A 27,329-nucleotide genomic window follows, 5' to 3' on the forward strand; every position below is an offset into this window, starting at 1 on the left:
GTCTCTTTTTTTTGGTTTTTCGAGAAAGGGTTTCTCTGTGGTTTTGGAGCCTGTCCTGGAACTATCTCTTGTAGACCAGGCTGGTCTTGAACTGTGGTTTTGTTCTTAAGACAAGACCTCAGGTAGCCTAGACTAGTCTAAGATTCATGCTCCTCCTGCCTCAGCCTACTGGATACTGGGATTACAGATGTCTACCATCACACTGGTTTACCCTTGGCTTTCTCTCCTAGGACTTTGAATGTGGAAATGACGTGGAGCTTTCTTTTACTAAGAATGGCAAGTGGATGGGCATTGCCTTCCGAATCCAGAAAGAAGCATTAGGGGGTCAGGCCCTCTACCCTCATGTCCTGGTGAAGAACTGTGCTGTGGAGTTTAACTTTGGGCAGAGGGCAGAGCCCTACTGCTCCATTCTCCCGGGGTTCACTTTCATCCAGCATCTTCCCCTCAGTGAGCGGATCCGGGGCACCATTGGACCAAAGAGCAAAGCAGAGTGTGAGGTAAGTAGGGCCAGAAGAGCTGCCCAGGGCAGAGGAGAGACACTGAGTAGCTTATATGTGCTGAAAGGGACAGATATTTGAATAAACTTGGTCCTTTGGCTTCTTTGTCCTCACTCCTTAGGGTTGAGATTGGAGTTGCAAAGGAGTTTCAAGAGTGAGGTCCAGAGGGAAGTGACTTCACTACTCTTCAGCGAGACTTGAATCTGGGAAAAGAGGCGTCCTCATAGCAGAATGGTGTAGGAGCATACTCTGTTACTAGTCTTCTCAGAGAGGGCTGAGCAATTCCACCTGCCCTCTCTGGGTTACAAACACCACAAGTGGCTCAAGTAGCTGGACCAATGACCTTTGTTCCTTTTTTTTTTTTTTTTTTATGAGCTAGGGTCTCTGTAGCTATCCTCCTCCAGCCTCCCAGATGATGTAGTTGTGATTTTTTATTTTCTTAAGAGATATATATCTTGGGACTGGAGAGATGGCTCAGCAGTTAGGAGCACTTGACTATTTTTCCAGAGGACCCGAGTTCAATTCCCACCACCCACATGGCAGCTCACAGCTGCCTGCAACTCCAGTTCCAGGGTACCTGACACCTACATGCAGGCAAAACACCAATGCACATTAAGGGAAAAAAAGATATTTCTCATAAACAATTTTTATTTGTTTTAGAATATTAAGAAATGTATAGAAATCTTAAAATTTCCCGTAATTGTACCGCTAACAAATTTATCTGAAGATTTTGGTGTTTATCCTGTTTTTGATATTCTTAATTTATAACAGATCTCGTGACAGGCAATTTGCTGTCCTGTCCTTTTACATACTTTATGATCTATGTCCCATTTCATGAAAATCTCCCTTTATACATCTTTTTTCTGACAGTCTTGCTGTTTTGCCCAGGTTGATCTCAAACTCCTGGACTCTGTCATCTTCCTTCTTCAGCCTCCCCGGTAGCTGGGACTATAGGTGTGCACCACCACACCTGACTATAAACATTCTAGTTGTCCCAGAGAAGACTCATTAATTACCCTTATCCTGCATTTAGGTTACATGTAGTGTTTGTTGAATTCAAAAGATGATGATTAAATGGAATCCATGACCTGTAGGCACAACTCAGATCCCACTTTCAAACTCTTAAGATTGTACAATTTTCTCATACCTATCCATAGTTCAGCGTCACGGTTTTCTCCTGCCAGAGTCTGGGAAAAGTCATTCTATAACCTCTGTTGGTGGGATGTGACATAGTTCTTACCTATCCCAGACCCTAGACTCAGAAGCTAACAAGCCTTGTCTTTGACTCCCAACAGCAGCACTGAGATAGACACTATTGCTTCCATTTTCCAGAGGCTACCAGGAGGTCAGAATCATCATCATGGGCACCATCAAGCCAGGGTGGCACTATGTCACCATGCTACATGCTGCTGCTGTTTCACAGCACCCTTCACTGTCCTATTCTTGTAGATTCTGATGATGGTGGGCCTGCCTGCTGCCGGGAAGACCACATGGGCCATCAAACATGCAGCCTCCAACCCTTCTAAGAAGTACAACATTCTGGGTACCAATGCCATCATGGATAAGATGCGGGTAAGGATGACCTGTGGATCACTTTACTCACCTCCCAGCTTATGGGAGCTGTCCAGTACCTCGGCTCACTTGCCTTTCATTACCTCTTGCCCACAGGTGATGGGTCTACGTCGGCAGCGAAACTATGCTGGCCGCTGGGATGTCCTGATCCAGCAGGCCACTCAGTGCCTCAACCGTCTCATTCAGATTGCTGCCCGAAAGAAACGCAACTACATCCTAGATCAGGTATTTGTGACCAGCAGTGCTTGGGAGGGAAGGAGCCTACTCACTGCATGGGAATTCCTCTCCAGCCCTTTTTTCCTTTCTTCATAATGTTCTCTAGCAGCTGTGCTGGCCAGGGGTACACCATACGTGAGAATAGCTATAGACCCTTCACATTGCTTTCTAAGCCCTGTCTGGTGGGGTTTGGTACCACAACCCAGACCTACTGTCTAACTGATTCATTCTTAGACAAGAGTCACATAGTCAAATGAAAGTGGCATTTGTTGTTGTTGTTAATGTATGTAGGTGTTTTGCCTGCATGTGTTTTAATATGCTATATGCATGCCCGGTTCCACACAGGCCAGAAGAGGCATCAGACCCCTGGAACTGGAATTACAGACAATTGTGAGCTGTCATGTGGGTGCTGGGAGTCAACCCAGGTCTTCTGGAAAAGCAGACAGTGATCTTAACCACTGAGCCATTTCTCCAGCCATTTCCCCAAGAGGCAAAGATTTCCAAGCCTCACAGGCTATACTTGAACCCCAACTCTGTTATTTGTTAGCTCTGCATTTGTGAGCCGCCAACCTTCTGTGAATCTTGGCATTGTAGTTTGTAAAATGGAGAGCCTAATGGTTCCACACCTTCACAGCACCTAGCTCAGCAACTACGTGCTCTGCAGAGTAGGGGTGGTCTAGCTGCTGGGCATGTTTTTATGAGTGGGGAGCACATATTTAACTCATTGTATTCTATCTACATTTCAGTTAAGGGTGGGGTTTGGTCACTTTTGACTTGGATTAAAAATAAAAACATGCATGGTTTTAGCATTGTCAAAAGAACAAATAGCCTTAAATAGCTTCAAATCCCTATCTAATGAGCTTCATATGTTTGTTGTCTGCGCAACATTGTGCTTGACATTTGTCGTGTAGGCTCCATGGTGTAGCAGCAGAGGTGTTTATTTGTTTTTCTCTGGATCTATAGTTAAACCTTACATTCATGCTTTCTTAACCTTTAAATGTACACTTTTAATCCCAACACTTGGGAAGCAGGCAGATCTCCGTGAGTTCAAGAACAGCCAGGGCTGCACAGAGAAAAGGGAACCTAAAAATAAGGAGGTCACCCTGTAAGGCTCTCTGTGTACTCTAGCTAAAGTGCCTCTTCTTTGCACTGGGAATTGAATCTAGGACCTTACAAACGCTGGGCAAGTGTTCTCCAGTCAAACTATATCTTCATCCCTCCCCAGCTCACTTTGCCCTATTCTTCTTGTTAAAGTATTTTGGGATTTTTAGTCTGTCTGTGCCCAACTGGACTTATTGTTCTGAGAGGCCACACAGTGGTGTTAATACCCTAAGGGTCCTCTTTTAGGGTCCCCAGAAAGAATTCCTTGTCTGTCTATCTTTTTCTCATTTCTCTGGTCAGATTTGCACGCTCACCACACTGTATGCCATTTCTGTCCTGTAGTTCAGCCAGGTACCAAGTAGAGCTGAGTATTCAGCCTTCTAACCTGGTGCTGGCTTGTTTGGAGCTGGAGTCAGACCTAGGGCTGCACCAGGTTGCCTATGGTTTTCAGCCTGCTGACCTCGCAGAAGGAATGCAGATCAAGCCATATGATCCAGGCCAACCATAAAGCAAAGCTCCTAACCTCCAAAGTAACGAACACAGTTCGTTAGTTAACCCAAGGCTGGATCCAGGGGCTGAAGCTCTAGGTCAGTGAGGCCAAGAAAGGGATTTAAAGCCAGTGGGTTTTTTCCTGTTTTAGCCTAAACTCTAAAAGTGTGTTCTAGAAAATTGAGATTATGTAAAAGGGAATGTTGTATGACTATACACTAAGGTTTAGAAGAGATGTCAGCTTTGCTCACACCATTAGCTGTGGCTGTGAGGATTACGTTGATAATGCATAGCTGTCTTAAAGAAAATAGCACTGCATGCTGAGTCCCTGTATTCCCAGATTCTCGGCCTAAGTCATACTCCCTGCATTTAACTCTTCAGTAACTATTATATGTGCCAGCTTCAGACATGTTCATTCTTGGAAGAGAACTCAAACCTGTATAAGCCTGGTGAGACTGAATGGCCAAGATTCTACCTTTGCCAGGCCCCAACCTCTGCACTAGAAATGTATTTGATAGACACAGCTCTCATCCCATAATGATCTCAGCAGCTTCTTCAAATTATGTAGGTATCAGAGAGAAACATCTAGAACTTCAAAAATAGAGGTATTAATCCTAGCACCTAGGAGACTGGCATGCAGATCTCTTTAAGTTTGAGACCATCTTGGTCTACAGAACGAATTCAGGCCAAGTCTGCCCAAAGAAACCGTGTCTTGGGGGCAAAAAAATAGAGGTAAACTAGAGGAGAAACAAAGTCTTATAAAGGGAAGGAGCCTGCCCTAAACTTGGGCAAGATTTTGTACTGGTAACTTAACTTCCCAAGTAGCAGGATGCTGGGTAGTTGGGTCTGTAGTGGACCTAGAAAAAACCTGCAAGAAGGTCAGCCTATGTAAAGAGAATGAAAGAGCGAAGCCTTGTCCTCAGTTCAGTGTGGTCATATGTGCAGGGGTGTGGGGGTAAGGAATATGACTAAAAATGCCTGGCTACTGAAAGCCCCGGGAGTAGCAGGGAAGTCTTGTGGCTTCAGGTGGCCCTGTTATAGATGGAAATCCACTAGAATGAGGTTTCTAACCTGTCCCTAGGCTATCAGAGGATAGCAGGAACTGTGTGTTCTAAGTGATAACGAAGTTGTTTTACCCATTTGGACTTGGGGGCTACAGTCTATGGGATCCTCCCAGGAGTATGTCAGAGCTTAGGCCAGGATGGGCAGTGGCCAGTCAGGACTGGATACAACCACGTTTCTGTCTTAGTCTCCCACTGACACTGTGGTTCTAGCTGAGCATGATGATACATACTATAGTCCCAACCCTCATGAGATAGGCAGCCAGCCAAGACCACGTTGTGAGACCCTGATCCAAAATACAACAAAGAACTTGTGGTTCTAGGCCTGCTCTTGTCCCTGTTGGCAGGTACATTTTTTCTTGACACAAACCTAGGGCTAGAGTGGAGCCCCAAAGTAAACTGTGGCTTGTTAGCAGGCACTGAAGGGAAGTTTCTTTCCTCCACCCCCACTGTCCCTAGAGCCTCAAGCCTGCTCCATTCCTGGCAATTACATCAGTCCTCTTCCTATGTGTGTGCACTTCCGTCAACTGGGACCGTCCACTGGGATTCACCTCACTCAACCCAAAACAAGCTTTCTTTGCCACACGTTATCCTCTGGAACCCAGCCATGCTTCTGCTGCTGCCAGACTGGCCCTGTTGGCTATGACAAAGAGCAGATAGATCGGACAGTGGGCCTTTGAAAGAACTCAGAATATCAGTAGAAGTCACCAGCTATATCTGCTGTGTCCTGAGGCCCTCAGTCTGTCCCACATCAGAACTAACCAAGCACCCTGTCTCAGAACCCCATCTCCCTTCTGCCCATTTGCCGAAGTTAGTTAGTCTGCTCTGGCTGCTCTTTTGGAGCTAGCTGACATCCTCCAGCATTGTGGAACTGGAGGAGCAGGAGCTGGGTAGTGAATCTCAGTCTGGAAAAGCTGACTTTGCTGTTATTCTTGTCTCCTAGCAACACCACAGAGCTCCCCAGAGACCAGAGAGTGCAGGGCTCTGACCTCATTGTTTGCTTTGGTAACAGCCACCAGAACTTCATCCCTTTCCTCCAGGAAAGCTGAGTTTTGCGTGGCTCCACTTCCCTTCCCAAAGCCCAGGAAGCAGCAGGAGAGATAGGCTCTTAGACCTAGTCCAGAACAGGATCCTCAGTACTTGAGTGCCCAAGGAGATGCCTTAGAGTCACACCTCATCCCAGACAAAGGTCAGCCACTGTGGGTGCAGTCTACTCTGCCCTTATCTCCTATATTGTAAGCTACAGAGATTGGTTCTTTCGTCAGGGTTACTTCTTTTGTCCCTTTGGAACTTTGACAGGGCAAGTGTGCCATCACGGACCTCCAGAATATGTTTTTCTTTGCCTTCCCAGGTCACAGGAATAAGAGCAGGATCACTTGGCACCAGCAAATATTCTGGGCCACATTCGCCCTGATGCCCACCACCCATTTTGGCTTTTGAGTCAGGAGGAAACTTAATAGTTTTGCTGAAAGAAGCCAAATGTTTCACATTTAGTGTAGGTACTGAAAAGGAGTACAATAGCAAGGACCTACCTTTACCTCTGTAACTATAACCTGTGTCTTGAAATCATTTCTGACTCAAGGCTACAGTATGTAGGTGTCTGCCTTCCATCCATCACTGTGCTTTCAGGAAGTTCTGGGAGTAGGGAAGATTGTTCAGCCTGGCATGCAGGTTGGTCCAGGGAGCTCATTGGTTTAGAACCGGAGCAGCTGCACCCACAGCTTGGATCTGCCACTACTCTGTCATGGCACCCCAACCTCTGCCATCCTGAAAAAAGATCCCGTGTACCATCTCATCCTCGGGTTGAGTTTATCCAGGTGTTTGCATTGGGAAGCCTCTCTGATCACTGTTGGGCCCATTGGCATTGAGTTGAGATCCATCCTGTGTGCTGACTTCCTTCCCTGCCACATGCCACAGACTCCTTTGCAGAGCCAGCAGGAGGGCCATGTGATCCTCATCTCTCAGATGCAGTTTGAAGCTCAGGCTAATTAAGGGACTTGTCTACAGACTCACAAATTCTAAATAACACAGCTAAGATTTTGTCACGCAGCTTCTCCAAAGCCTGTGCTCTTTCTGTCTGCCTCACTGTTTTTCTACTTGGGAGACCACTACAGCTTACTCTTGCCCTTTGGTCTGGGTTGTTTCAAGTCAGCATCATGGTATAAATATCCACAGCACCCCACCCAATGATGACTGTTATCAGTGGTGGCGCATATCTGTTGACATAAACTTATTCTATCTTCACAGTAGTGAGCATGAGGCTTTCATACTGTTTGCCAGAAATGGAGTAAATCCACAGCCAATGATTTTACAGAGTAGCAGGCTGAAGGTCTGACAAAGGGCCAGGCTCTGCCAAGTCATACCTCTCTTTGAGGCTTTTCCTGCTTCATAGCTGCCACTCAGACTTTGTCATGCTCTCTGTTCATGTTTCCCAGCCTGGCAGAGGGATTGACTGGCACATGGCAGATGTTGGTCACTGGATGTTGTTATTGTTGTTCCCAGTCACTGCATGTATTCTGCCAGTGTCTGCCCAGGAGCCAGCTGCACCTTGGAAAAGCACAGACTGTCACTCTGTTGGTCTTCTTGGGTAGACTTGTGGGTAAGACCAATGGTTGACAGGACCAGAGAAGAAGATTTAAAGTGTTGAGAGGAACAGTTTACACAGTGTCAGAAAGACTGGTGGGTTATGTTCTTTCCATTGATGAACTGTTTAAAGGAAAAACACTGGACGGCATGGTGATGCACACACCTTTAATCCTAGCACTTGGGAGGCAAAGACAGGTGGATCTCTTGTGAGTTCAAGGCTGGCCTGGTCTACATAATGAGTTCCAGGACAACCAGGGCTACATGCTAGACTTTGTCTCACAAAACCAAAAAACAACAACAACAACAAAAGTTTCAAACTGTAATGTAATCTTGGCACGCAGGCTGAGGCAGGAGGATTATGAGTTCAGAAGAATGCGTGCAGTGGAATGCCTGTTCATATTAAGCAAATAAAAGTAGTTCTGCAAGTGTATATTCGAAATCCAGTGTTATCTCTGGGAAGCATGACTGATGTTGAGTGGTTGGAGAGGTTTTTCCCTTAAGCTGTGTACCTTGTATGGTGAATATTTTACCACAAGCACATAATCCTTTGAGAACAGGGGAAGAATTTGTGAACTGCAGTGCTGGTAACAAGTAGTATCAACAAGGAAAGCCCCGCTATTAGGAGTCAACCTCTTTGTGTTTTCTAAGTCAGTTCATTTGGGACATGGGTCTGTTTCCTGAGTCTCAGCTGGGAAGGTCCCTAGCACACCTTTCTCAGCACTGCCCTACAGCAGAGATGGCTCTGAAGATCCCATTTGTCACCTCTTACCTACCCTTAGACAAACGTTTATGGGTCAGCCCAGAGACGGAAAATGAGACCATTTGAAGGCTTCCAGCGGAAAGCTATTGTAATCTGTCCAACTGATGAGGACCTAAAAGACCGCACAATAAAGAGAACTGACGAAGAAGGGAAAGATGTCCCAGATCATGCGGTCTTAGAAATGAAAGGTAGGAAACAAGTGGCTCCTGACATCTCAAGAGAAGGGCCTCTTTATGGGCACCACCACAGCTACCCCCCAGCTCCTGACAATTCCCTCTGTGGTCTCTTTGTTTCTGTTTTGTCTCTCCCACCACCCACATATGAGGGAATAGGCTCCTGGTCTCAGTCTGGGGAAGAGCTTTCCGGATAGATGGGGATGGCTGTCATGAGGGAAAGTATTTGTAGAGCCCAAGCCAAAAGGCCTGCACCATCTCCCGCCTCTGGCAACCACCAGTTTGCTCCACAGTGGGAGAAAGGGATGTGGCTGCACTTGCCACCTTGGCTCCCTTAGGTGAGACTGGAGAAACCCAAAGTCCTCTCTGGTAAAGGGAGAGAGAAAGAGTCTAGGTTATCCCCTGCCAGTGTTCACACCAAACAATTGGGGGGTTTTAATCGTAACCCATCTTTTGACTACTGCATTCCTTCAGCCTTCCTGCTCTAGCAGAGGGTGAGGAGGGCCAGGTGTCAGAAGGTGCTGACCTGCTCCCCGTTCACTTCCTCCTAGCCAACTTCACTTTGCCCGATGTTGGGGACTTTCTGGATGAGGTTCTATTTATCGAGCTCCAGCGAGAGGAAGCAGACAAGCTGGTGAGGCAGTACAATGAGGAAGGGCGCAAGGCCGGCCCACCCCCAGAAAAGCGCTTTGACAACAGAGGTGGTGGCTTCCGAGGCCGTGGGGGTGGCGGAGGCTTCCAGCGTTACGACAACCGAGGTCCCCCTGGAGGCAACCGAGGAGGCTTTCAGAACCGGGGAGGAGGTGGCGGTGGAGGTGGTGGTGGAGGAGGCAACTACCGAGGAGGTGAGCCATTTACTTCCATCAGCCTTTCATCCCAAGGCCAGGCTGTGGGGGAGGGCTGTCAAGAGTCAGTATTCTATAACCTCAGGAACCTTTCCACTGCCCAGCCTCCCGACCACACTGCTTCTGAAGCCCTTGGCCCATTTGCACACAACAGTGCTATCTCTTTGTTGGTCTTCCCTGTCTGATCATATGCTCCTTTGAGGGATCTTGGGTTCCATCTCTAGATCTGACAAAGGACAAATATTAGGACTGATTTTTGGTTTAAAAACAGAAAAAGAATAAGTAGTGTGGTGTCTGATATAAAGTGTGATCCTAAGTTAACAAACATGGGACTGCAGAGATGGCCCAGCAGTTTCCAGGGAGCTCAAGTGTGCTTCTCAGCAACCACATTGAGCTGCTCACAACTGCCTATAACTCCAGCTCCAGGTACCCATTCCCCTCTTCTGACCTCTGTGTATACCAGCCACATATGGCACATACACATAAAATAAAATGTGTCTTTGAAACAAACACACAAACAAAGAAAGCATGTCCTAGACCCTACTTCAGGCCCCAAGTTAACCTTCATGTATACAAGGGAGTACCTCAGGAAGGCCCTACGAAGCATGTTTTTGTGTGTGTTTGGGGGTTCAGGTCCAAAAAAAAAAAAACAGTTGTACAAAGGTTCAGGAGAGGCTACTTGGCCCAACCTGTTGAGAACTTCTATTAGGACTACATCTGGCTTGTGTAGCATCCTTCCTAAACATCCTTTCCAGTTTGCTGAACAGCTGTGTTAGAGTTGGACACACCCAAAATAATCTGCCTTGTCAGCTACAGTCCAGTGCAAGATAGAGACCTGTCTGCAAATAATTCTAGGTGTTGTGTTAGGGCAAGGACAAGAAGTGTGCCAAGGCCTGGGGCAAGCTCAAAGGGGTCCACCTATATTTGCTTGGTTTATTGAGCTCAACCTTGGGCATAGCCATGCTGAGGCCTCTTATTACATGTGTTTTTTTCTTCCTTTTTTAAAAAATGTATTTTATGTACATTAGCGTTTTGCCCACATGTATGTCTGTGTGAGGATATCAGATTTTGGAGTTAACGACAGCTGTGAGCTGATGTATGGGTGCTGGGAATTGGGTCCTCTCGAAGAAGTCAGTGCTCTTATCCACTCAGCCACTTCTCCAGCCCTTACATGTGATTTTTCAATGCAGGTTTCAACCGCAGCGGAGGCGGTGGCTACAACCAAAACCGCTGGGGTAATAACAACCGGGATAACAACAACTCCAACAACCGAGGCAGCTATAACCGGGCTCCCCAGCAACAGCCACCACCACAGCAGCCGCCACCACCACAACCACCACCACAGCAGCCGCCGCCGCCACCCAGCTACAGCCCTGCTCGGAACCCCCCAGGGGCCAGCAGCTACAACAAAAACAGCAACATCCCTGGCTCTAGTGCCAATACCAGCACCCCCACAGTGAGCAGCTACAGCCCTCCACAGGTGAGGTTATGTGTGTGTATTTGTACACATCACTTGTGTAGATATGGGGCAGTCCTACCACAGGTCTACACTCTTCCCTGCAGCCTGCCCCCCCCCCTTTTTTGCAGCTACTCACTAGACATGGCACATGCATGCATACACACATACACACACACCAGCGCAGGAGCTAGCTGCAAGCATTGGCTCCCATGAGCAAGGTCATGTCACAGGCCTCACTGGGTCTGTAAGAAAACATTCAGTGAAGTCACCTCTTGGGACCCAAGATGGTTGAGAACCTTGTCCCTGAGCAGTTCAAGGTCCTGTTCCAGTTCTTAGAAAGCCGGTGTTTGGGCTCTTTTGTGAACCAGAGCAGTCTCTTTTATTTTACAGCCGTTTCATGAGGACATTTTACATGCCAGGGAGTAGCTGGTAGCAGCTGCCAGGAGATAAATGATTGCTTCCTAGATGCCATCTAGCTATTCCTAAGAGTTTGGCAAGACTAAATTCAAAGCCTAGCCTCCCATGAGCCTGGCTTTGTGCTCTTGACAGATACTTGATATGTGTTCCCCATAAAGGACCAGAAACATGACTAGAACTCACTTAAGAAGGTCCTGTGATGTGAACACTCCTACAGCTTAATTGAAGCTCTAGGACTGGGCATACCTGGGCTAGTCATTTTAAATTAACCTTGGCCCAACAACCTCACTGAGATTTACTTTTTAAGATTTATTATGCCAGGCAGCGGTGGCACATGCCTTTAATCCCAGCACTCAGTTTGAGGCCTACCTGGTCTACAGAGTAAGTTCCAGGACAGCCAGAACTGTTATATAGAGAAACCTTGTCTCAGAAAACAAAAACAATTAACTATTATTTAAGTTAGTTGTATATACCTGAGTGTTTGCTTGTGTGTGTGTACATACATATATGTACACCGCAACTGTGTTGTGCATACAGAGGATAGAAAATAATGTTTACTTCCTTGAAACCTGAGTTACAGGTAGTTGTGAGTCACTGTGTGGGTACTGGAAACCAAACCTGGGTCATCGACAAGAACACCCGCTGTTCTTAACCACTGAGCCGATTCTGTATGATAGTGCTAATGGAAAGGATGCCAGAATTGCTAAGGAGACTGAATGAGTTAATGATCCATCCATCCTGTACATGAGAAGTTCTTCGTCTTAGGGATTCTATTGCTGTGAAAAGACACCATGACCACAGGAACTCTTTTTTTTTTTTTTTGGATTTTCGACACAGGGTTTCTCTAGCTTTTGGTTCCTGTTCTGGAACTAGCTCTTGTAGACCAGGCTGGCCTCAAACTCACAGAGATCTGCCTGCCTCTGCCTCCCGAGTGCTAGGATTAAAGGTGTGCGCCACCACCGCCTGGCTCACAGAAACTCTTATAAGGGAACATTTAATTGAAGTGGCAGCTTACTGTTTAAAAGATTCAGTCCATTATCATCTTGTTGGGGAACATGGCAGTGTGCAGGCAGACATGGTGCTGGAGAAGATGAGGGTGCTATATCTTGCAGGCAAGAGGAAGTAGACTGTCATACTGGGCTGGTATCCTGAGCATAGGAAACCTTAAAGCCCTCCCCCACAGTGACACACTTCCACCAACAAGACCATACCTACTGCTAGCAAGTCACACCTCTCCATAGTGCCACTTCCTGTGAGATTTTGGGTAGAATTACATTCAAACTGCCCCACTCTTGATAAAGTTGTCACTACTGCTCTTCTCAGCAAACCTCATGGAGTCCACTGCCACCATTCAGCACTGAGCGCCTAGCGCTTTGTGCACACAAGCTTGTTGAAGGTCTCCGACAGGCCAGCGCACAGTGGCTGTGCTGAGATGTTTCTGTAGACTGAAGCAGGTTTAGGTTTAGAGTGCCGCATGTCTTGCTGCCCTTGGGTCTCAGAGCTCAGGTCTAGGATCTGCTGCTTCCCAGACACAACAGTTGCCTCTGTCGGCGCAGCTGCCTTGGTACCTGTGTGTGCTGTCTCTGATGGAACTTTTGTCTCTTTCTCCACTCAGCCTAGTTACAGCCAGCCACCCTACAACCAAGGAGGCTACACCCAGGGCTACACAGCCCCACCGCCTCCGCCTCCGCCACCACCTGCCTACAACTATGGGAGCTATGGCCCCTACAATCCTGCCCCCTACACCCCACCACCACCCCCCACTGCCCAGACCTACCCTCAGCCCAGCTATAACCAGTATCAGCAGGTAAGTACAAGATGGGCCTCCCAGTGAGGCTTCTGGGAGCACTCTTGGATGTGTATTCAGACATGATTTTCTGCCTATTCCTGAAATATGGGTAGCTGCTTTGCCTTAAGCTAGTGTTCAAGGGCCTTTGGTAAACTGGTCTTTGCTGGCTAGTAACACTGGTGTGTAGCCACTGGCCCCTAGTGCAGGAAGCTGACCTGACTCAGCTGAGTCCGGCTTTGGCACCATGGCCAGGGGTGCCAAATGCTAATCCAAGTTGGTGCTGGGGCCACCACATCTGCAAAGGACAGCCAATAAGCTAGGAGACCATGCCTGCATTCCCTGATTGTTTATGTGACATCAACTCAACACTTATTTCCAAAGCACTTTGCTTTCTGTCAAAGGGCTTATGTGTGGAGGGTGGGCCATGAGAGGAGCGAAGGGACAGTCTGGAGTGGTGGGGAGATAACCTGGTATTCTTGCTCTCTCCCCAGTATGCCCAGCAGTGGAGCCAGTACTATCAGAACCAGAGCCAGTGGCCGCCGTACTACGGGAACTATGACTATGGAGGATACTCGGGCAGCACACAGGGGGGCACAAGCACACAGTAGCAGGTGCTGGAGCCTCCAGAGGCCCATGCTGCTTCTACTAGCGCCTGCCTTGGCCCCTCCACCCCTCTGAGTCCTGTGGTGCTGGGGACAGAGTTATCCCAGGGCTTGCCTCCCTCTAGCCCACATCTTCCAGAGGGCCTCTCCCTTCAAACAGGAACAGTGATTTTTTTTCTTTTATCTTTGTCCCCTCTACCTTCTCTCCCTGCCTTTTTGACTACAGAAGCCTCTCCTTTGATTACCCAGCGAGGCTGCAGTGACTTGGGGAGACCCTGCCCATCTGCCCCTCTCCGCCCTGCTTTTAGCCCCTTGGCTTCCCAGACTCATGCAGTTGGTTGTAAATTCTTCCAGGAGCTGTTTTACTGTCTACTTTTCAGGATTTAAAAAAAAAAAATTCAAAAACTTTAATAAAAAAAAAAGTTTAAGAAGCAAAATGTAGAGGAAGGAAGCAGTGACATATTTTTTGGTAATTATGCTTTTTTTTTAATTTTTAGAATTTGTCTGTTTTTACTGTGGGTCAGCCATTGATACTTCATCAAATAACTATTTCTTTGCTGAGTTCAGGTAACCGAGGAAGAGCCACACCCTCGAAACAACAAAATCACCTTTACCTAACTTTTTGTATGATGTCTCAGTTCCCCATAACTTTGCACACAAGTGTCTGTGTTCTGTTGGATTGTAACTGCTTTTTGTATTTGGAGAGAGTGTGACTATTGAACTTGAAACCTTTTACTCCAGGAGTCTTGGTAGTTTCTGGTGGGCTTAAGTGGGTGAGAGGGTGAAGGGAAGGTGGGGGTGGGGCCGGCTTCCCTTTAACCCTAAAGTTCCTCCACCACCTTCTCCAATGCTCTTCCAGGTGCCAGACCTCCAAAGTTTTACAGTGGTCCCTTTGATTATTCTCACCTTCTTTACCCATATGTTTTAATCGGATTTTAACAAGCTGCACTTATTAAGAAATGTTTTACCCTGTTTTGTTTTACCTTATTCAATAAATGACATGGCACCTCCTATCAGGAAGGAAGCAGGGTTGATACCCTGATGTGTTGGCTGCAGTTGGCCTTTAATTGGGATGGGAGGCTTTCAAAGGGGAGCACTTCACTCATTCATTTAAACAAAATGGTTCTCTACCTCGCCACCCACATGTTCTTTGGACAGGGGACAGACAGGTGGGACCTGTAGGGAAGAGACCAGTCTGGTTTGGAGCCATCCCTAGGTTTGTTGCCCACCCACATCCCTTGAGCCTGGCCAGGGTGCTGCTCTTGGGGCTTGTACTGCCTCCCATATAAGCATTGACTGCCTGCTGTTGCCATCCTGGATAGCGCTAGGGACCTTGAGCAACTGCAGAGATGGTTCTAGTCCCTGTTGTTGAGGTTCCCCCTCTAGGGGATACATATTTGTAACTAGTGACAGCCCCAAGGGTAGAGAGAGAGAGAGAGAGAGAGAGAGAGAGAGAGAGAGAGAGAGAGAGAGAGAGAGAGAGAGACACCGAGACCCTGCAGCCCTGGAGTAATGGAAAGAGGGCTCTCTGGAGAAGAAAATGCAACATGACTCTAGCCCACCTGCTTCATTGTGCAGCTTCCTAGCTTCCTGTGCAGGCTGTGTGATTCACATCGACATGGTGTACACAACTCAGCCCTGCTCCCTTGGAGGAACTGGGGAACCTTGTGAAGGGGCACAACTTACCAGAAAAGCTAGGGACATGCATCCCAGTTCCCTTGAGGTTTGCAGTTATGTAAGTTAATTCCCTGGACAGCTTAGACCCTGTCTCCAAAAGTGAGGGCTAATGCATATTGTTCACAGTGCACCAACAGGACCAAACAGCAGGAGGGAGGCTGAGAAGTTGGAGGGTCTGAGGAGGGACCATGTCTGTGCTTAAAAGGCACTTGTCAGCTTGGTCTCGGAGAAGGCAAGGAGGGGTGGGGTCCTACTGTCTCTAGTCTGACAAGTCCTGCTCTTGGCAGGCGAGTGCTGAGCAGCAGTGCCCTCTGCTGACCACTACTGATAATGCAGCTGAGTAGTCACCACGCTGGGGGATGCAATCTAGTTCTTCCTCTTCCACTGTTTCTGAATTAATCACCAGCTTCCTCACAGTGCTCACCAGTTCCTTTCCTTCGTTCCCTTCCTCAAACCCTATAGGCTCCAACCGTTTGTTAGAGCTAGGAAGCCCTGCCTGACCTGGCACCGAGGACCATGGCCTCACTTACCCTCTTATTTTCTTTTCTTGAGACAAGGTCTTGGCTGTGTAGCCCTGGGAGGCCTGGAACTCACTAATGATCAGGCTGGCTCAAACCTTAAGTGATTTCCCGGCCTCTGCCTCCTGAGTACTATGTATGCCCTGACCATAGTAAGCCATTCCAACATCTAGTACTACCCATGCCAGCCAAACTGCCCCAAATACTTCTTAACTTTTTTATCCCTTCAGCTCTTATCTGGGGTCTGTATCTCTACCTGCACGCCTCCCACCTACCCTGTGGTGGGCAGGTCCCTGCCCTTCCCACAGCCCTCACACCTGCAGGTTTCCTCCTTGTTTAGAAACACAAAGGTCCTTTCCCACAGGCTGAATGTGATGACAGAGGGAGTCAAACCACGGAGGTGGGTGAGATGGCTCAGGTCAAAGATGCTTGCTGGGTAGCAGGGTGGTGCTGTACGCCTTTAATTCCAGCACTCAGGAGGCAGACTGGGTCTACATAGAGAAACCCTGTCTCGAAATATAAACAAAAAGCTTGCTGACAGTCTTGACTGAGTTCTGTCCCCGGAACCCACTCCCATAAATTGTCCTTTGATCATATATGCATGCATTATTTTTAAATTAAAAAGCATAGTCGAGTCTCCAGGTCCTGGAGGGTGCTCACGCAACAACCATTGTAAACATTAACTACATGAGGGCCTGGAGTTACGGCAGCGATCAAATGACATACAGTACCCGATGGTTTTCAAATTTGCGAACGCTGAAGATTCATTCGGCCTAGCGCCCTTTTCGTACCTGGTTGCTGGGGGATGGGGCCACGCATGCGCAGAGGCGGGCCACCTTTGACCCGGAACTTTAGTGCCTGGGTGCAGTTTAAGCAGTCGGTCAGTGACGCTTCCATAGCCGGAAATGGCTACGACTGCTTAGGGTCCGTGCTGGCTTCCCGACCCCGCTGCGGCGGTTAATGAGTCGGAGACTTGGGATGGAGGCCGTGGCATCCGGGACGGTGACGGACGAGTCCGATGTTGGTGAGGCACTGACCAGGCACAGGCTTCGGGAGGGGGCTCTTGCGGTGTGACCTGGAAACGGTTCCGGTAGACTGTCTAGGAAGTGTAACCTCAGCCTCCCGGCATTTTCAGCACTTGGTCAGATTATTGCCTTGTGGCAGGTGGACAGTTCCCTCCATTTTCTTAGAATCCCTTTTCAGTGTCCCAAGCTAACCCATTTCTTCCCATGCCAAAGCCTCAAGCAAATATAAACTTCACTGCAAATTCTTCTAGTCTCAGGCCAACCTTTCTTAAGATACCTCTTTCCTGTGCCAGCCTGAGCTTTTCTGTGCCCCAAGCTAGCTCTTCTCTTGTCCCATGCAAACTGACTTATGTAAGATCCACAGTGCCCATTGCATTCTAACTCCCTTGTCCCCAAAGTCTGCAGTCCGTCCTGCCTCCTCAAGTCTTTTCTCCCTTGCGCCTGCAATGCCTTTTACTGCTCTGCTGAATTCCCACAAGTACTGCCTGAGTGTGCGTGTCAGTCTTTTTCTATAGCAACTTGCCTTCCTCCTGTCTCAGCCTTCAAAGTGCTAGGGTTACAGCCCGGCGCTACCATACCTGTCTTTAAAATGCTTTTTTCTTTTCTTTTCTTTTTTGGATTTTCGAGATAGGGTTTCTCCGCAGCTTTTTTGGTTCCTGACCTGGAACTAGCTCTTGTAGACCAGGCTGGCCTCGAACTCACAGAGATCCGCCTGCCTCTGCCTCCCGAGTGCTGGGATTAAAGACGGGGAGCCACCACTCCCCAGCATAAATAAGTAAATCTTTAAAAAAAAATGCAATGCATCTTTGCATCATTAAACAAATATTCCATAGCATGAATGAATGTAGCACATCTTCAAATAATGTTCCACAACATCCTCCCAAATACCTGCCTTCTCCAGAGTCATACACACTGCTCATCATTTTCTTTACCCATCACCCAGTATAGCCTATCCTTTACTCTGTACCTGTTCAATTAGGATCCCCAATGGCATCCTCACACATGCAGTTAAACATGGCTACTCCATCTAGTTCTTTGGGTTTTGTTGTTTTGTTACATTTTCATTGCTATTCCTTTTTCTATAGCAACTTGCCTTTAGTTTGTTTATTTGAGATGGGGTTTTGCTTTGTAACCCAGGCTTACCTAGAACCCACTATGTAGTCCAGCCTGGTCTCAAACTCATGAATTGTTCTCTTTCAGCCTCCCTAGTGGGCTACAGGTGAGTGCCACCCAGTCCAGCATCTGGACTGTTCACAGGAGTCAGTACCCCTCCATCCTGGCAAGTTTGCTTTATGAGATAGCATGCTCTGGCTCCTCCCTGCTTCTCAGGCTGCTCCTTCTTAGCCCTTTGTGTTATTTCTCACAACTGCTGTATTGAACGACCCAAAAATGGGTGTTTAAAGTGAGCAGAGAAACTTCTGTATTACCAGACAGAAATAATCAGGCTACAAGGCCTGGCTCCCTCACAGGCTCTAGGCTGTTCCTCATCTCTTCCAGTTAGAGATGGCACCGGCACTTGCTGGCTTGTGCCCATAGCACTCTGATGTCTGCCTCCACCGTCATAGCACCTGTGTGTGTCTGATCTTCCTCTGTCTTACTTGTTTTTATTATTATTTTATGTATATGGGGTTTAGCCTATATGCATGTCTGTGCATAGTACCCACAGAGGCCAAGAGGGTGTCAGATCCCCTGGAACTGGAGTTACACATGATTATGAGCTGCTTTGTGGATGCTGGGAATCAAACCTGGGTCCCTTGGAAGAGCAGCTGGTGCCCTTAACCACTGAGCCATCTTTCCACACCTCCCTCAGTCTCTTATTGCATTTAGGACATCTAACTCAGAATAATCTCTCAGGTTTTCTGTTGGTTTGTTTTTGCTTTCTGTGGGTTTTATTGTTTTCTGAAACAGGGTTTCTCTGTGTAGCTTTGGAGGCTGTCCTGAAACTATCTTTTGTAGATCAGGCTGGCCTCGAACTCACAGAGATCCACCTGCCTCTGCCTCCCGAGTGCTGGGATTAAAGGCGTGCACCACCACTGCCCAGCTAATGTCTCAGTTTTTAAGAGCCTTAATATAATTATGCCTATGGAGACCCACACACGTTAAAAGTTTCAGCGGTTAGGATGTGTCTGTCTTTGGAAGACCTAGTTTTTAGCTTTTACAGGCATGCCCCCTGCCCATATGTCCAGTGTCATCTGCTTTGTGGTTTGTCTGCACACACTCCCCTCACCCATGTGTCGCTTCTCTCTGCCTGGCTCTGTATCTGTGTACAGCTGTGTCTCCAGCACTGTACATCTCTGGGGGATGGGGAAGCCTATGTCCCAGCATTCTCTTAGATACAGCCTCTCAAATGTCTCCCATACCCATGGCTGCTTCCCTAGCCCAATCTGCTTCCTGCCTCTGTCCCTGGGAGTAGTTTGTCCCCTAGGCTAGAGCCTTGGACCTACCCCTAACCCTCCCAGCCCTGCAGTCCCATGGCTTGTCCATTTAATCATCTGACCCTCCTTGAACTGCACGGCCCCAGCCTCTCTTGCTTCAATGACTGAAACCCACAGTACTTTACAGTCTGAATCCATCCCCCCACCCATCCCAGTCAGTTATCTAAAAATGGCATGTAATTCGCCCATCTTTGCTTTTCTAGTACTTGCTGAAGTTCCTTCCTGCTTCCACTGGCTTTGCCCAGTGCCTGTCTTTCCTGTTCTTTGCCTAGATCATCTTTGATCAGGATCTCCCATATCAGACTGGCTGCCCCGCCCCCTGCAAGGGGGGGGCGCTATAGGGGTCCTCCATACTGGTTCAGGGCTTTACGTGGGAATGAACGGTTAGGGGATGTGGGAATACCTAAGGGGAAGTGAATAAGGATGTAGGTCACTGTCCTGTCACTATTCTGTTGCTGTGAGGAGACAATTGGTGGTTTCAAAGAAAATGGCCCCAAAGGAAGTGGCACTATTAGGAGTGTGGCCTTGTTGGAGGAAGTGTGTCACTGTGGGGGTGGGCTGTGAGGTCTTTTTCTCAAGCTTCTCTCAGTGTGACAATCAGTCGACTTCCTGTTGCCTGTGAGATGCAGCACTGTTGGCTCCAGCATCACATCACGCTGCGCCGCTCCCCACCATGATGATAGTGGACTGTAAGTGAGCCACCTCAATTAAATGTTTTCTTTATAGGAGTTGCTGTGGTCATGGTATCTGTTCACAGCAATAAAAAACAAAATAGACACCATGACTACAGCAACTCTTATAAAGGAAAGCATTTAATTGGGCCTCACAGTTTCAGAGATTTGGTCCATTATCATCATGGTGGGATGCTGGCAGGTGCTGGCACAGTAGCTCAGGGCCACATCTTCATCCGTTGACTGAGAAACTCTGGGCTTGGCACTGGCTTTTGGAACCTCAAAGCCTACCCCAGTAACACACTTCCTCCAACAAGACCACACCTCCTGACCCTTCAAGTCCTTACAATCTGCCCCTCCCTAATGGCCCAGCATTCAAGTGTAGGAGCTATGGGGGCTGTTCCTATTCAAACTACCAGTCATTGACCAAGTCAGTGGCTGTAACCTAATGTGATGGCCCAGCCAACCAGCAGCTCGGTAGATCGGCCTCAGGGCCTCTGCTGCTGCTCCCTACTGAAAAGTTTTTATCCCAAAAAGTACAGAGGTCAGTCTCTCAGCACTTCAGGTTTTTACTCAGATAAAAAAAAAACTTGCTTAGTTTTATCTCGTATGTGTTGGTTATTTTGTCCACATTCATGTCTGCGCACCACAAGCATATATTGCCGAGGAGGCCAGAAGATGCCGCATCGTCTAGCACTGGAGTTACAGTTGTGAGCCGCCATGTGGGTGGTGGGAACTGAGCCTGGTTGTCTGGAAGAGCAGCCAGTGCTCCTCTTTAACAGCTGAGCCGTCTCTCCAAATGTCACTTCCTGGCAAGCTTTGTTACCCTCCATTGAATGTTGAGCCGCCCCCACATTCCTCCTGTCTTCTTGGGGTTCTCTCATCACCACCAGTGATGTTTTGAATTTTTATTGTTGGTTTGTTTTCATTTTTGAGGTGTAGTCTTGCTGTATAGTCCTAGCTGGCCTTGAACTCACAGAGCTCCACTTCCCTCTGAGATTAAAGGTGCTGGACTAAAGGCGTGTGCTACTGTGCCAGGCTTGTATGTTTTGGCTTTTCTACATACTCCATGTTTTTGTTAATTAATTAGGGCATTGACTGTGCCACATCACGATGGGACCTCTTACCATGCTCTGTCCAGGGCCTAACACATTCCCCAGGATGCCAGGGGCGCTCGATGAGTACGAACTGTGTGTGCCAACACCCAACCACTTCCTACCTAATCCCTTCCCGATGCCCTCTTAGCCTTTAACTAAAGACGCCCCTTGACTTGCAGACTGTGTGGAGCCCAGATGTGTGCACTGGGGGGAGCTGAGCCAGGTTCCTGTTCCATCTGCATCCCAGAACAAGGAGGCAAAAGAGAGTATACCAGGAGTCCCCGATGGTGACACCTCCCAGGCTGAGAGTCCAGCCGTGAGTGCCATGCTGCAGGCCATCGCCGCCAGCCACCTGCCTGTGTGCAGCCAACAGCAGGGTGAGCCTGACCTGACAGAGCATGAGAAGGTGGCCATCCTGAGCCAGCTCTATCACGAGAAGCCACTGGTGTTCCTGGAGCGCTTCCGCACCGGCCTCCGGGAAGAGCACCTGGTCTGCTTCAGCCACCTGCGTGGGGACCACCGTGCTGACTTCTACTGTGCCGAGGTGGCCCGGCAAGGCACGGCCCGACCCCGAACCCTGCGCACCCGCCTGCGTAACCGACGTTATGCTGCCCTGCGAAAGCTCATCCAAGGTGTTGGGGGATGGTGGATGGGGGGAACAGAGGTGGGGAGGAAAGGGAGACTGAGGCTTAGTGAGCAAGACAAGGCCCAAGTGTAGGAACCCCAAGAAATCCATGGAGTTAAGTTTTGAGACAAAGAGAACAGAGACACAGACCCACAATGAAGTAAAGGAGAGAAAGATGAGCGGATAGGGCCAGAATTCAGTGGATGACAGGGTCACATTTATTTGACAGAAGTCTCACTCACCCAGGCTGTCTTTGAACCCAAATTCCTCCTGCCTCAGCCTTTCAGGTGTTGGCAGAAGTGGCATCTTAGATGGCTGTGACTGAGGACACCATACAGAGCACTGTGATAATCAGGTGTCCTTAAGGACTGGAGTTCCTATTGTCACACTGTGCACAAAAAGCACGTTGGAAACCAAGGAGGGATATCCGTATGGCCTTGGGTATACACGGCCACCTTGAACAAAACACAGGTGAAAAGCATGAAGGGAGAAGAGCCTGGTGTAGTAGTTCATGCCTCAACACTCAGGAGGCAGAGGCAGGAGGATCTCTGAGTTTGGTGCCAGCCTGGTCTAGAGTGGCTCAGGCCTGGGTACATAAACATGCTCAGTCAGGCTGTATATTCAGTGTCCCTCTGGACCTCAGTCACCTGCGAGTGACTTTATCATGTACCTTGATCGCATACAAATGTAAACATCTCCTAAGCAGTTCACACACATACATGCCTGGACATGTGTGCTCACCCCTAACCCCGCCTCTTGTGCACAGGAGGCGAGTACTTCAGCGATGAGCAGATGCGGTTCCGGGCCCCGCTGCTGTATGAGCAGTACATAGGACAGTACCTCACGCAAGAAGAGCTCAGTGCCCGCACACCGGCCCCCCAGGTCCCCAGGACCGGCTCCCCCAGCATGCCTGCCTACCCACTCTCTGACCTGCTCTTCCAGTCCTACCAGGAACGAGAGCTGCAGCAGAAGCTGCTCCGGCAGCAAGAAGAGGAGGATGCCTGCTTTGAGGAGGAAGAGGACAGTGATGAGGAAGGTGAGGGCCGACAGCAGGGCACCCTGCCCCAGGCCTGTTCCCCATGTTGTAGTACCTGGCTGGGCCCTAATCTGTGAGAATAGACACGATGTCTGGCCTCACCCTCTGCCCTGCCATTTCCTCCTGACCACTGCATATCCATTTTATCCACTGTACACCCCAGGAGGGCAGGCATGGGGCTGGACATAGGACGGTAGCTTGTCAGACGCCTTCAGGTCACTGTCTTGGGTATCTCTACAGACCAGAGATCAGACAAGGACTCGGAGTCCTGGGTGCCCGACTCAGAGGAGAGGCTGATCCTGAGAGAGGAGTTCACCAGCCGCATGCACCAGCGATTCCTGGATGGCAAAGATGGGGGCTTTGACTACAGGTGCCTCCCATTCCCAGCCCAGCACCCATGGCCCTGGGCCACAAGCAGGTCCCTATCTGTCCTCACAGGCCCTCCCTTAGTGGGACTAGAGGGCTCTGGAGTAGCTCCCCACCATGAGTCCTAGTGATGTCAGTCACTCAGAGGTGTCAGATAAACAAGAGTTGATGGCTAGGGTCTCAGGCTAGCCTTGTCTCTCTTTCTCTCAGAGCCCTAGTCCCTTCATCCATAGGTAGAGAGGTACACCGCCATTTAGCTCAGGGTTGACAAAGCACTGAGATGAGGCTAGTAGTGCACCCCCATCCCATCCCAGCAGGTGGGAGGCAGAGGTGTTGGGTCTCTGAGCTCCAGCCAGGGCGATGTGATAAGACTTTGTCTCAAGAAGAAAGAAAAGAAAGATAAATGATAAATGGTTGTCATCTGAGCCAGTCTCTCCCTTATGATCCCATCATGGGCCTGGCAGCTCAGGATCCTGCTTATTCACATCCAGCCCAAGTGACATGTGACCTGTGTCCATGAACAGCATCAGTGGAACAGGGAGCCTGATTACCACTGCTCCAGAGGCCATGCTGGGATCCCACAGATCTGGAACCAGTGGATTCATCCATTGCTAAGCAGGCCACCTGTGAGCCAGCCCTGGTAACACTAGGTAACCCCAAGGATGTCAGGAGTGGGGACCTAACCCTGTGCTTTCAGGAGGGCTGCTGTAGGGCAGCAGAGACCCAGATGTGTCCCACAATCAATTTATGCCTCTGTATGCCTTCTATGTCCAGAATCCAGAGTTAAAGCAAGGCGTAAGTGCAGCCAAGGACTCCCGGCCTGAAAGAGGCCCCTGCTATTGACGGGAGACTTCATTAGTGGTGGAGCTCAGTAGGGGAGGGGGCAGTGTGTTGTCAGAGCCTTAGTGAGTGGCATCTGAGCAGATCTGCCAAGAGTGAAGGCGAGGGACAAAAGGGACAAAAGGACAAAAGGATAGACCTGAGATTGCTGAGGGTACATCTTGGATGAGTGACACCTCGGTGACTAGATCCACATGGGGACAGTCAGAGTGCCACATTGCCCCCCTGCAGGCCCTGGTGTTCTCACATCTTCCAGTCTACAGAGTAGCCAGAGTTTTGGTTATATACAGTGTTCTGCTTGCATGCCAGACCTCATTACAGATGGCTGTGAGCCACCATGTGGTTGCTGGAAATTGAACTCAGGACCTCTGGAAGAGCAGGCAGGGCTCTTAACCCCTGAGTAATCTTTCCAACCCTCAAAGCCAGTGATTTTATGTAGACTGATTGGGAAACATCTCTTTTGAATTCCAAAAGGCCCAGCATCCCCAGGGGGTCAGCTTCCCTGACCTGGGCCCCATGACCACTGACAGCCTCCTTTTCTGCAGCACGGTGGATGACAACCCTGACTTTGACAACCTGGACATCGTGGCACGCGACGAGGAGGAGCGATACTTTGATGAAGAGGAACCCGAGGATGTGCCCAGCCAAGAGCTGGATGGGGACTGATGGCTCCCACCCTTCCAGCCAGTGACACACCTCACCCATCCCCCTACAGGCAGCTGATTACAGGCTGGCTTAGTGACTCAGGGGCCATCAGGGCAGGCCCCCAGGCCTGGCACACCTCAGACAATGCCTCCACTTCTGTTTATGGGGTTCCCATTTTTCTCCTGGGAAGTCATTGCCCCTCTCTCCTTGGCCCTACCTCTCTGTCCTTTCTCTTTGAGATGGGGTCTCACTGTGTAGCTAGCTAGCCTGTTAATTGCTTTGTAGCCCTGGCTGGCCTGAAATTCCATCCTCCTGCCTCCGCCTCCCACACGCTGTGCGTGCACTGGCCTACCAGTCTTGTTCTTATCCCCTCTCCCCTCCTTCAGCTTCTTAGGTCTCCAACATCTGTGCATCCACCCTTCTGCCTTTCTCTGTGTTCTGGGTGCTGTGCCCACACAGAGCCATGAACGATTGTGGCAGCTGTCCCATGGATTCTAGTGTTTAGATCAGGCTGCACCCAGATCTGGGCTTTTCCATTTCTCTGTGCCCGTGTTCTACACTGGTCCCCTCTCTCCTGTACCTCAGTCTTTAGGCCAGCCTTCTCGTCCCTTCTGTGTCTCCAGGCCTCTGCCTTGCGTCTATCCCTGTCTCAGCCTTTATGGCTCTGCTCCTCTATGTCCCCACCCCCAGGCCTGGCAGCTATGGGCAGCAGAATCCTGGGTACCCAGTGAGACTTCCCTCTGGGTGGGAGTCGGGAACCCAGAGGGCACCAGGCTCTGCTGCTCCCTTTGGACCTTGGCTGGGAACCACAGGGCCAGCTTGAGTGTAGGAGGCACTTGAAGAAGGGGGCAGTCCCTACCAGTCCCCCTCCCCAGCCACAATTTTCCTTTTCTTCACTTCTTCCACCTCCCTCCCCCTCTCCTGTTTACACTCTCCAAGTATGCATAGGCTGTTATCATGTGTCCTGAGTCATCTCTCTCTCTCTCTTTCTCTCTCTCTCTCTCACACACACACACACAAACACACACACACAGCCTGCCCTAGTGTCCCTGCCCCCAGCAGGCCACAGGGCCTGCCCCACAGAGCCCCCTGCTGCCTCCGACTAATGAGAGCCAGATGGCTCTGTGACTCAGCCATGGCCTGTGGGAACCCAGACGTCCTACCTTCCCATGCCCCACACCGGATCCTGCTGCCCCAGCAGATAGAAGGGACCTGCACTATCCCTTCTGAGGATGGGGGCTAGCGTATCTGAGCCTGAAGAGGCAAGCTACTCTGAGACAGTTGTGGCCTTCTATTTGGCTATACCTGCAGGACCCTCAAAACTGCTTTGTCGAGCTAAAGTCCTGACCCCTGGGACTCACCCAGAGAGCTACTGGGGACAGACGGTGTTGGCATGAAAGCTTGAAATATGGAAAAGACCTCAACAGTTCCACCTGGGCCAGGCTGCCTGAGGCAGTGGTGACACCTCTTGACAACTTGAACCAGACTGTCAACTGCCACTTGTCACAAACGACAAAACAGCCCAGAAAGGCTGTTGAGATCACCTGGCCTCCCAGGCAGAACCAAGACTAGAACACACTCCTACAGCCACTCCTGCCAGCGTGTGTGGGGGCCGGACAACAGAGGGGACAGAAGACGATCTGGGAGAGCCCATGGAAGTGCCGTGGCATGTGTACGACGTGCTGTTACAGCCCCTGCCCTTGTCCCCGCAGCAGGAGCAAAGAGTGCTCTCTGGGGAGCTGGGTTAGCTTAAGTCTTTTCCCAGTTGATCAGTGTTCTGTCTGATTATTAAATTGATTGAAGACAGAAAGGCCGCCATCCATCAGTTTGTTATGTAACTTTAAAGAGAGCTGAGCCACACAGCCATTGAGTCAGGATCTGGGCTTAGTCAGATGGTTGAGTCTGCAAATGAGAGGTGGAGCTGGCCACAAGGACAGGGATTAGACGAGGAGACAGGAAGAAAGGTGGAGACAGAGGAGGGGCAGACAGCAAAGGCACACCCTGCTTGAGCAGCCCCCCCACCTCCCCACCCCCGTGGTGGTTGGCGCCTCAGCCTCTGATCTGGTTCCTGGGGATGGGGTGGGCGGAGAGGCTGAGTCAGGGAGGGGAGAGCCCCTCTGTGGGTATCCGGCCCCCACCTCCATGTCTCCTGTCTGTCCTGCCCTGGCCTGGGCTCAGATGGCTGCTGCCCTGTACCCTTGTCTACCGACACCTCTCTGCCTCCTGCTCCCCAACCTTAGCTCTTTTCTGGAAAGGTCCCTGTCTGACCCACACTGTCCCCATTTCCTTCCTCTCCCATCTGTGCCTCCATGTCTCCCATCCTCTCCTGCTTCTCCTGGGCTTCTGCCCTTGGTCCCTCAAACACACTTCTCTATCCCTTGTTGTTCACCAGGATCCCTTCTCCCCCGCTGGCCTTCACCCTCACTTTTCCCTGTTCCTCTCCCTGCTGTCTCCTGGTCCATACCCTTACCCCATCTGTCTCCCAGACCGTGGGAAATCCAGGTCAGAGCTCCACTGGTGGCCCCTAGGAACCTAAAACAAGGGGTCACCACCTTGTCCCCACCCATGAGAGGCCAGCAAGGCTGCCTGCCTGTCTGAGCAGAAGGAAATGTCTGTGCTGTAGCCGGGTCACCCCGCCCCCCTTCAGGACCTGTTGGGGCCGCCCCCAGGGCTCCGGCCGAGTAAACAGCAGCGGGCAGCCTGGGGATATTTATATCGAGGCTGGGCGTAAAGCCAGTGCCCACCACAGCCCCTGCCCTGCCCTGCCCGCTGCCACAGCCAGCCCCGAGCCAGCGTGGCACCCGCCAGCAAGGGGACACCGCAGACA

At 49.7% G+C, this 27,329-nt stretch overlaps 2 protein-coding genes across 6 annotated transcripts in view; both read left to right on the forward strand.

The window, feature by feature from the left end:
• The window catches only part of Hnrnpul1 (heterogeneous nuclear ribonucleoprotein U like 1), a 35,231-nt gene extending 20,929 nt beyond the window's left edge, over nucleotides 1-14,302 (forward strand). For all 4 annotated transcript variants that reach the window (XM_005361174.3, XM_005361172.3, XM_005361175.3 and 1 more), the window contains exons 8-15: nucleotides 231-497; nucleotides 1,947-2,069; nucleotides 2,166-2,294; nucleotides 8,302-8,470; nucleotides 9,007-9,300; nucleotides 10,491-10,780; nucleotides 12,792-12,983; nucleotides 13,457-14,302. In XM_005361174.3, the coding sequence (XP_005361231.2) occupies nucleotides 231-497; nucleotides 1,947-2,069; nucleotides 2,166-2,294; nucleotides 8,302-8,470; nucleotides 9,007-9,300; nucleotides 10,491-10,780; nucleotides 12,792-12,983; nucleotides 13,457-13,573 (1,581 nt within the window). In that variant the 3' untranslated portion in view covers nucleotides 13,574-14,302. The remainder of the gene's footprint in view (nucleotides 1-230; nucleotides 498-1,946; nucleotides 2,070-2,165; nucleotides 2,295-8,301; nucleotides 8,471-9,006; nucleotides 9,301-10,490; nucleotides 10,781-12,791; nucleotides 12,984-13,456) is intronic.
• Nucleotides 14,303-16,617: 2,315 nt separating this feature from the next.
• On the forward strand, nucleotides 16,618-26,306 carry Ccdc97 (coiled-coil domain containing 97). 2 transcript variants are annotated; one of them, XM_026786457.1, is made up of 5 exons: nucleotides 16,618-16,786; nucleotides 21,170-21,624; nucleotides 22,558-22,651; nucleotides 22,892-23,021; nucleotides 24,403-26,306. In XM_026786457.1, exons 1-5 carry the CDS (start codon nucleotides 16,723-16,725, stop codon nucleotides 24,521-24,523), a joined length of 864 nt encoding a protein of 287 aa, XP_026642258.1. In that variant the 5' UTR covers nucleotides 16,618-16,722; the 3' UTR covers nucleotides 24,524-26,306. The 2 variants fall into 2 exon arrangements, with proteins under 2 accessions (XP_026642258.1, XP_005361234.1); XM_005361177.2 differs by having other exon boundaries at nucleotides 21,170-21,622; nucleotides 22,382-22,651.
• Nucleotides 26,307-27,329: the final 1,023 nt, after the last annotated feature.

Source organism: Microtus ochrogaster, linkage group LG4 (genome assembly GCF_000317375.1).
Source record: "Microtus ochrogaster isolate Prairie Vole_2 linkage group LG4, MicOch1.0, whole genome shotgun sequence".
Lineage (NCBI taxonomy): Eukaryota > Metazoa > Chordata > Mammalia > Rodentia > Cricetidae > Microtus > Microtus ochrogaster.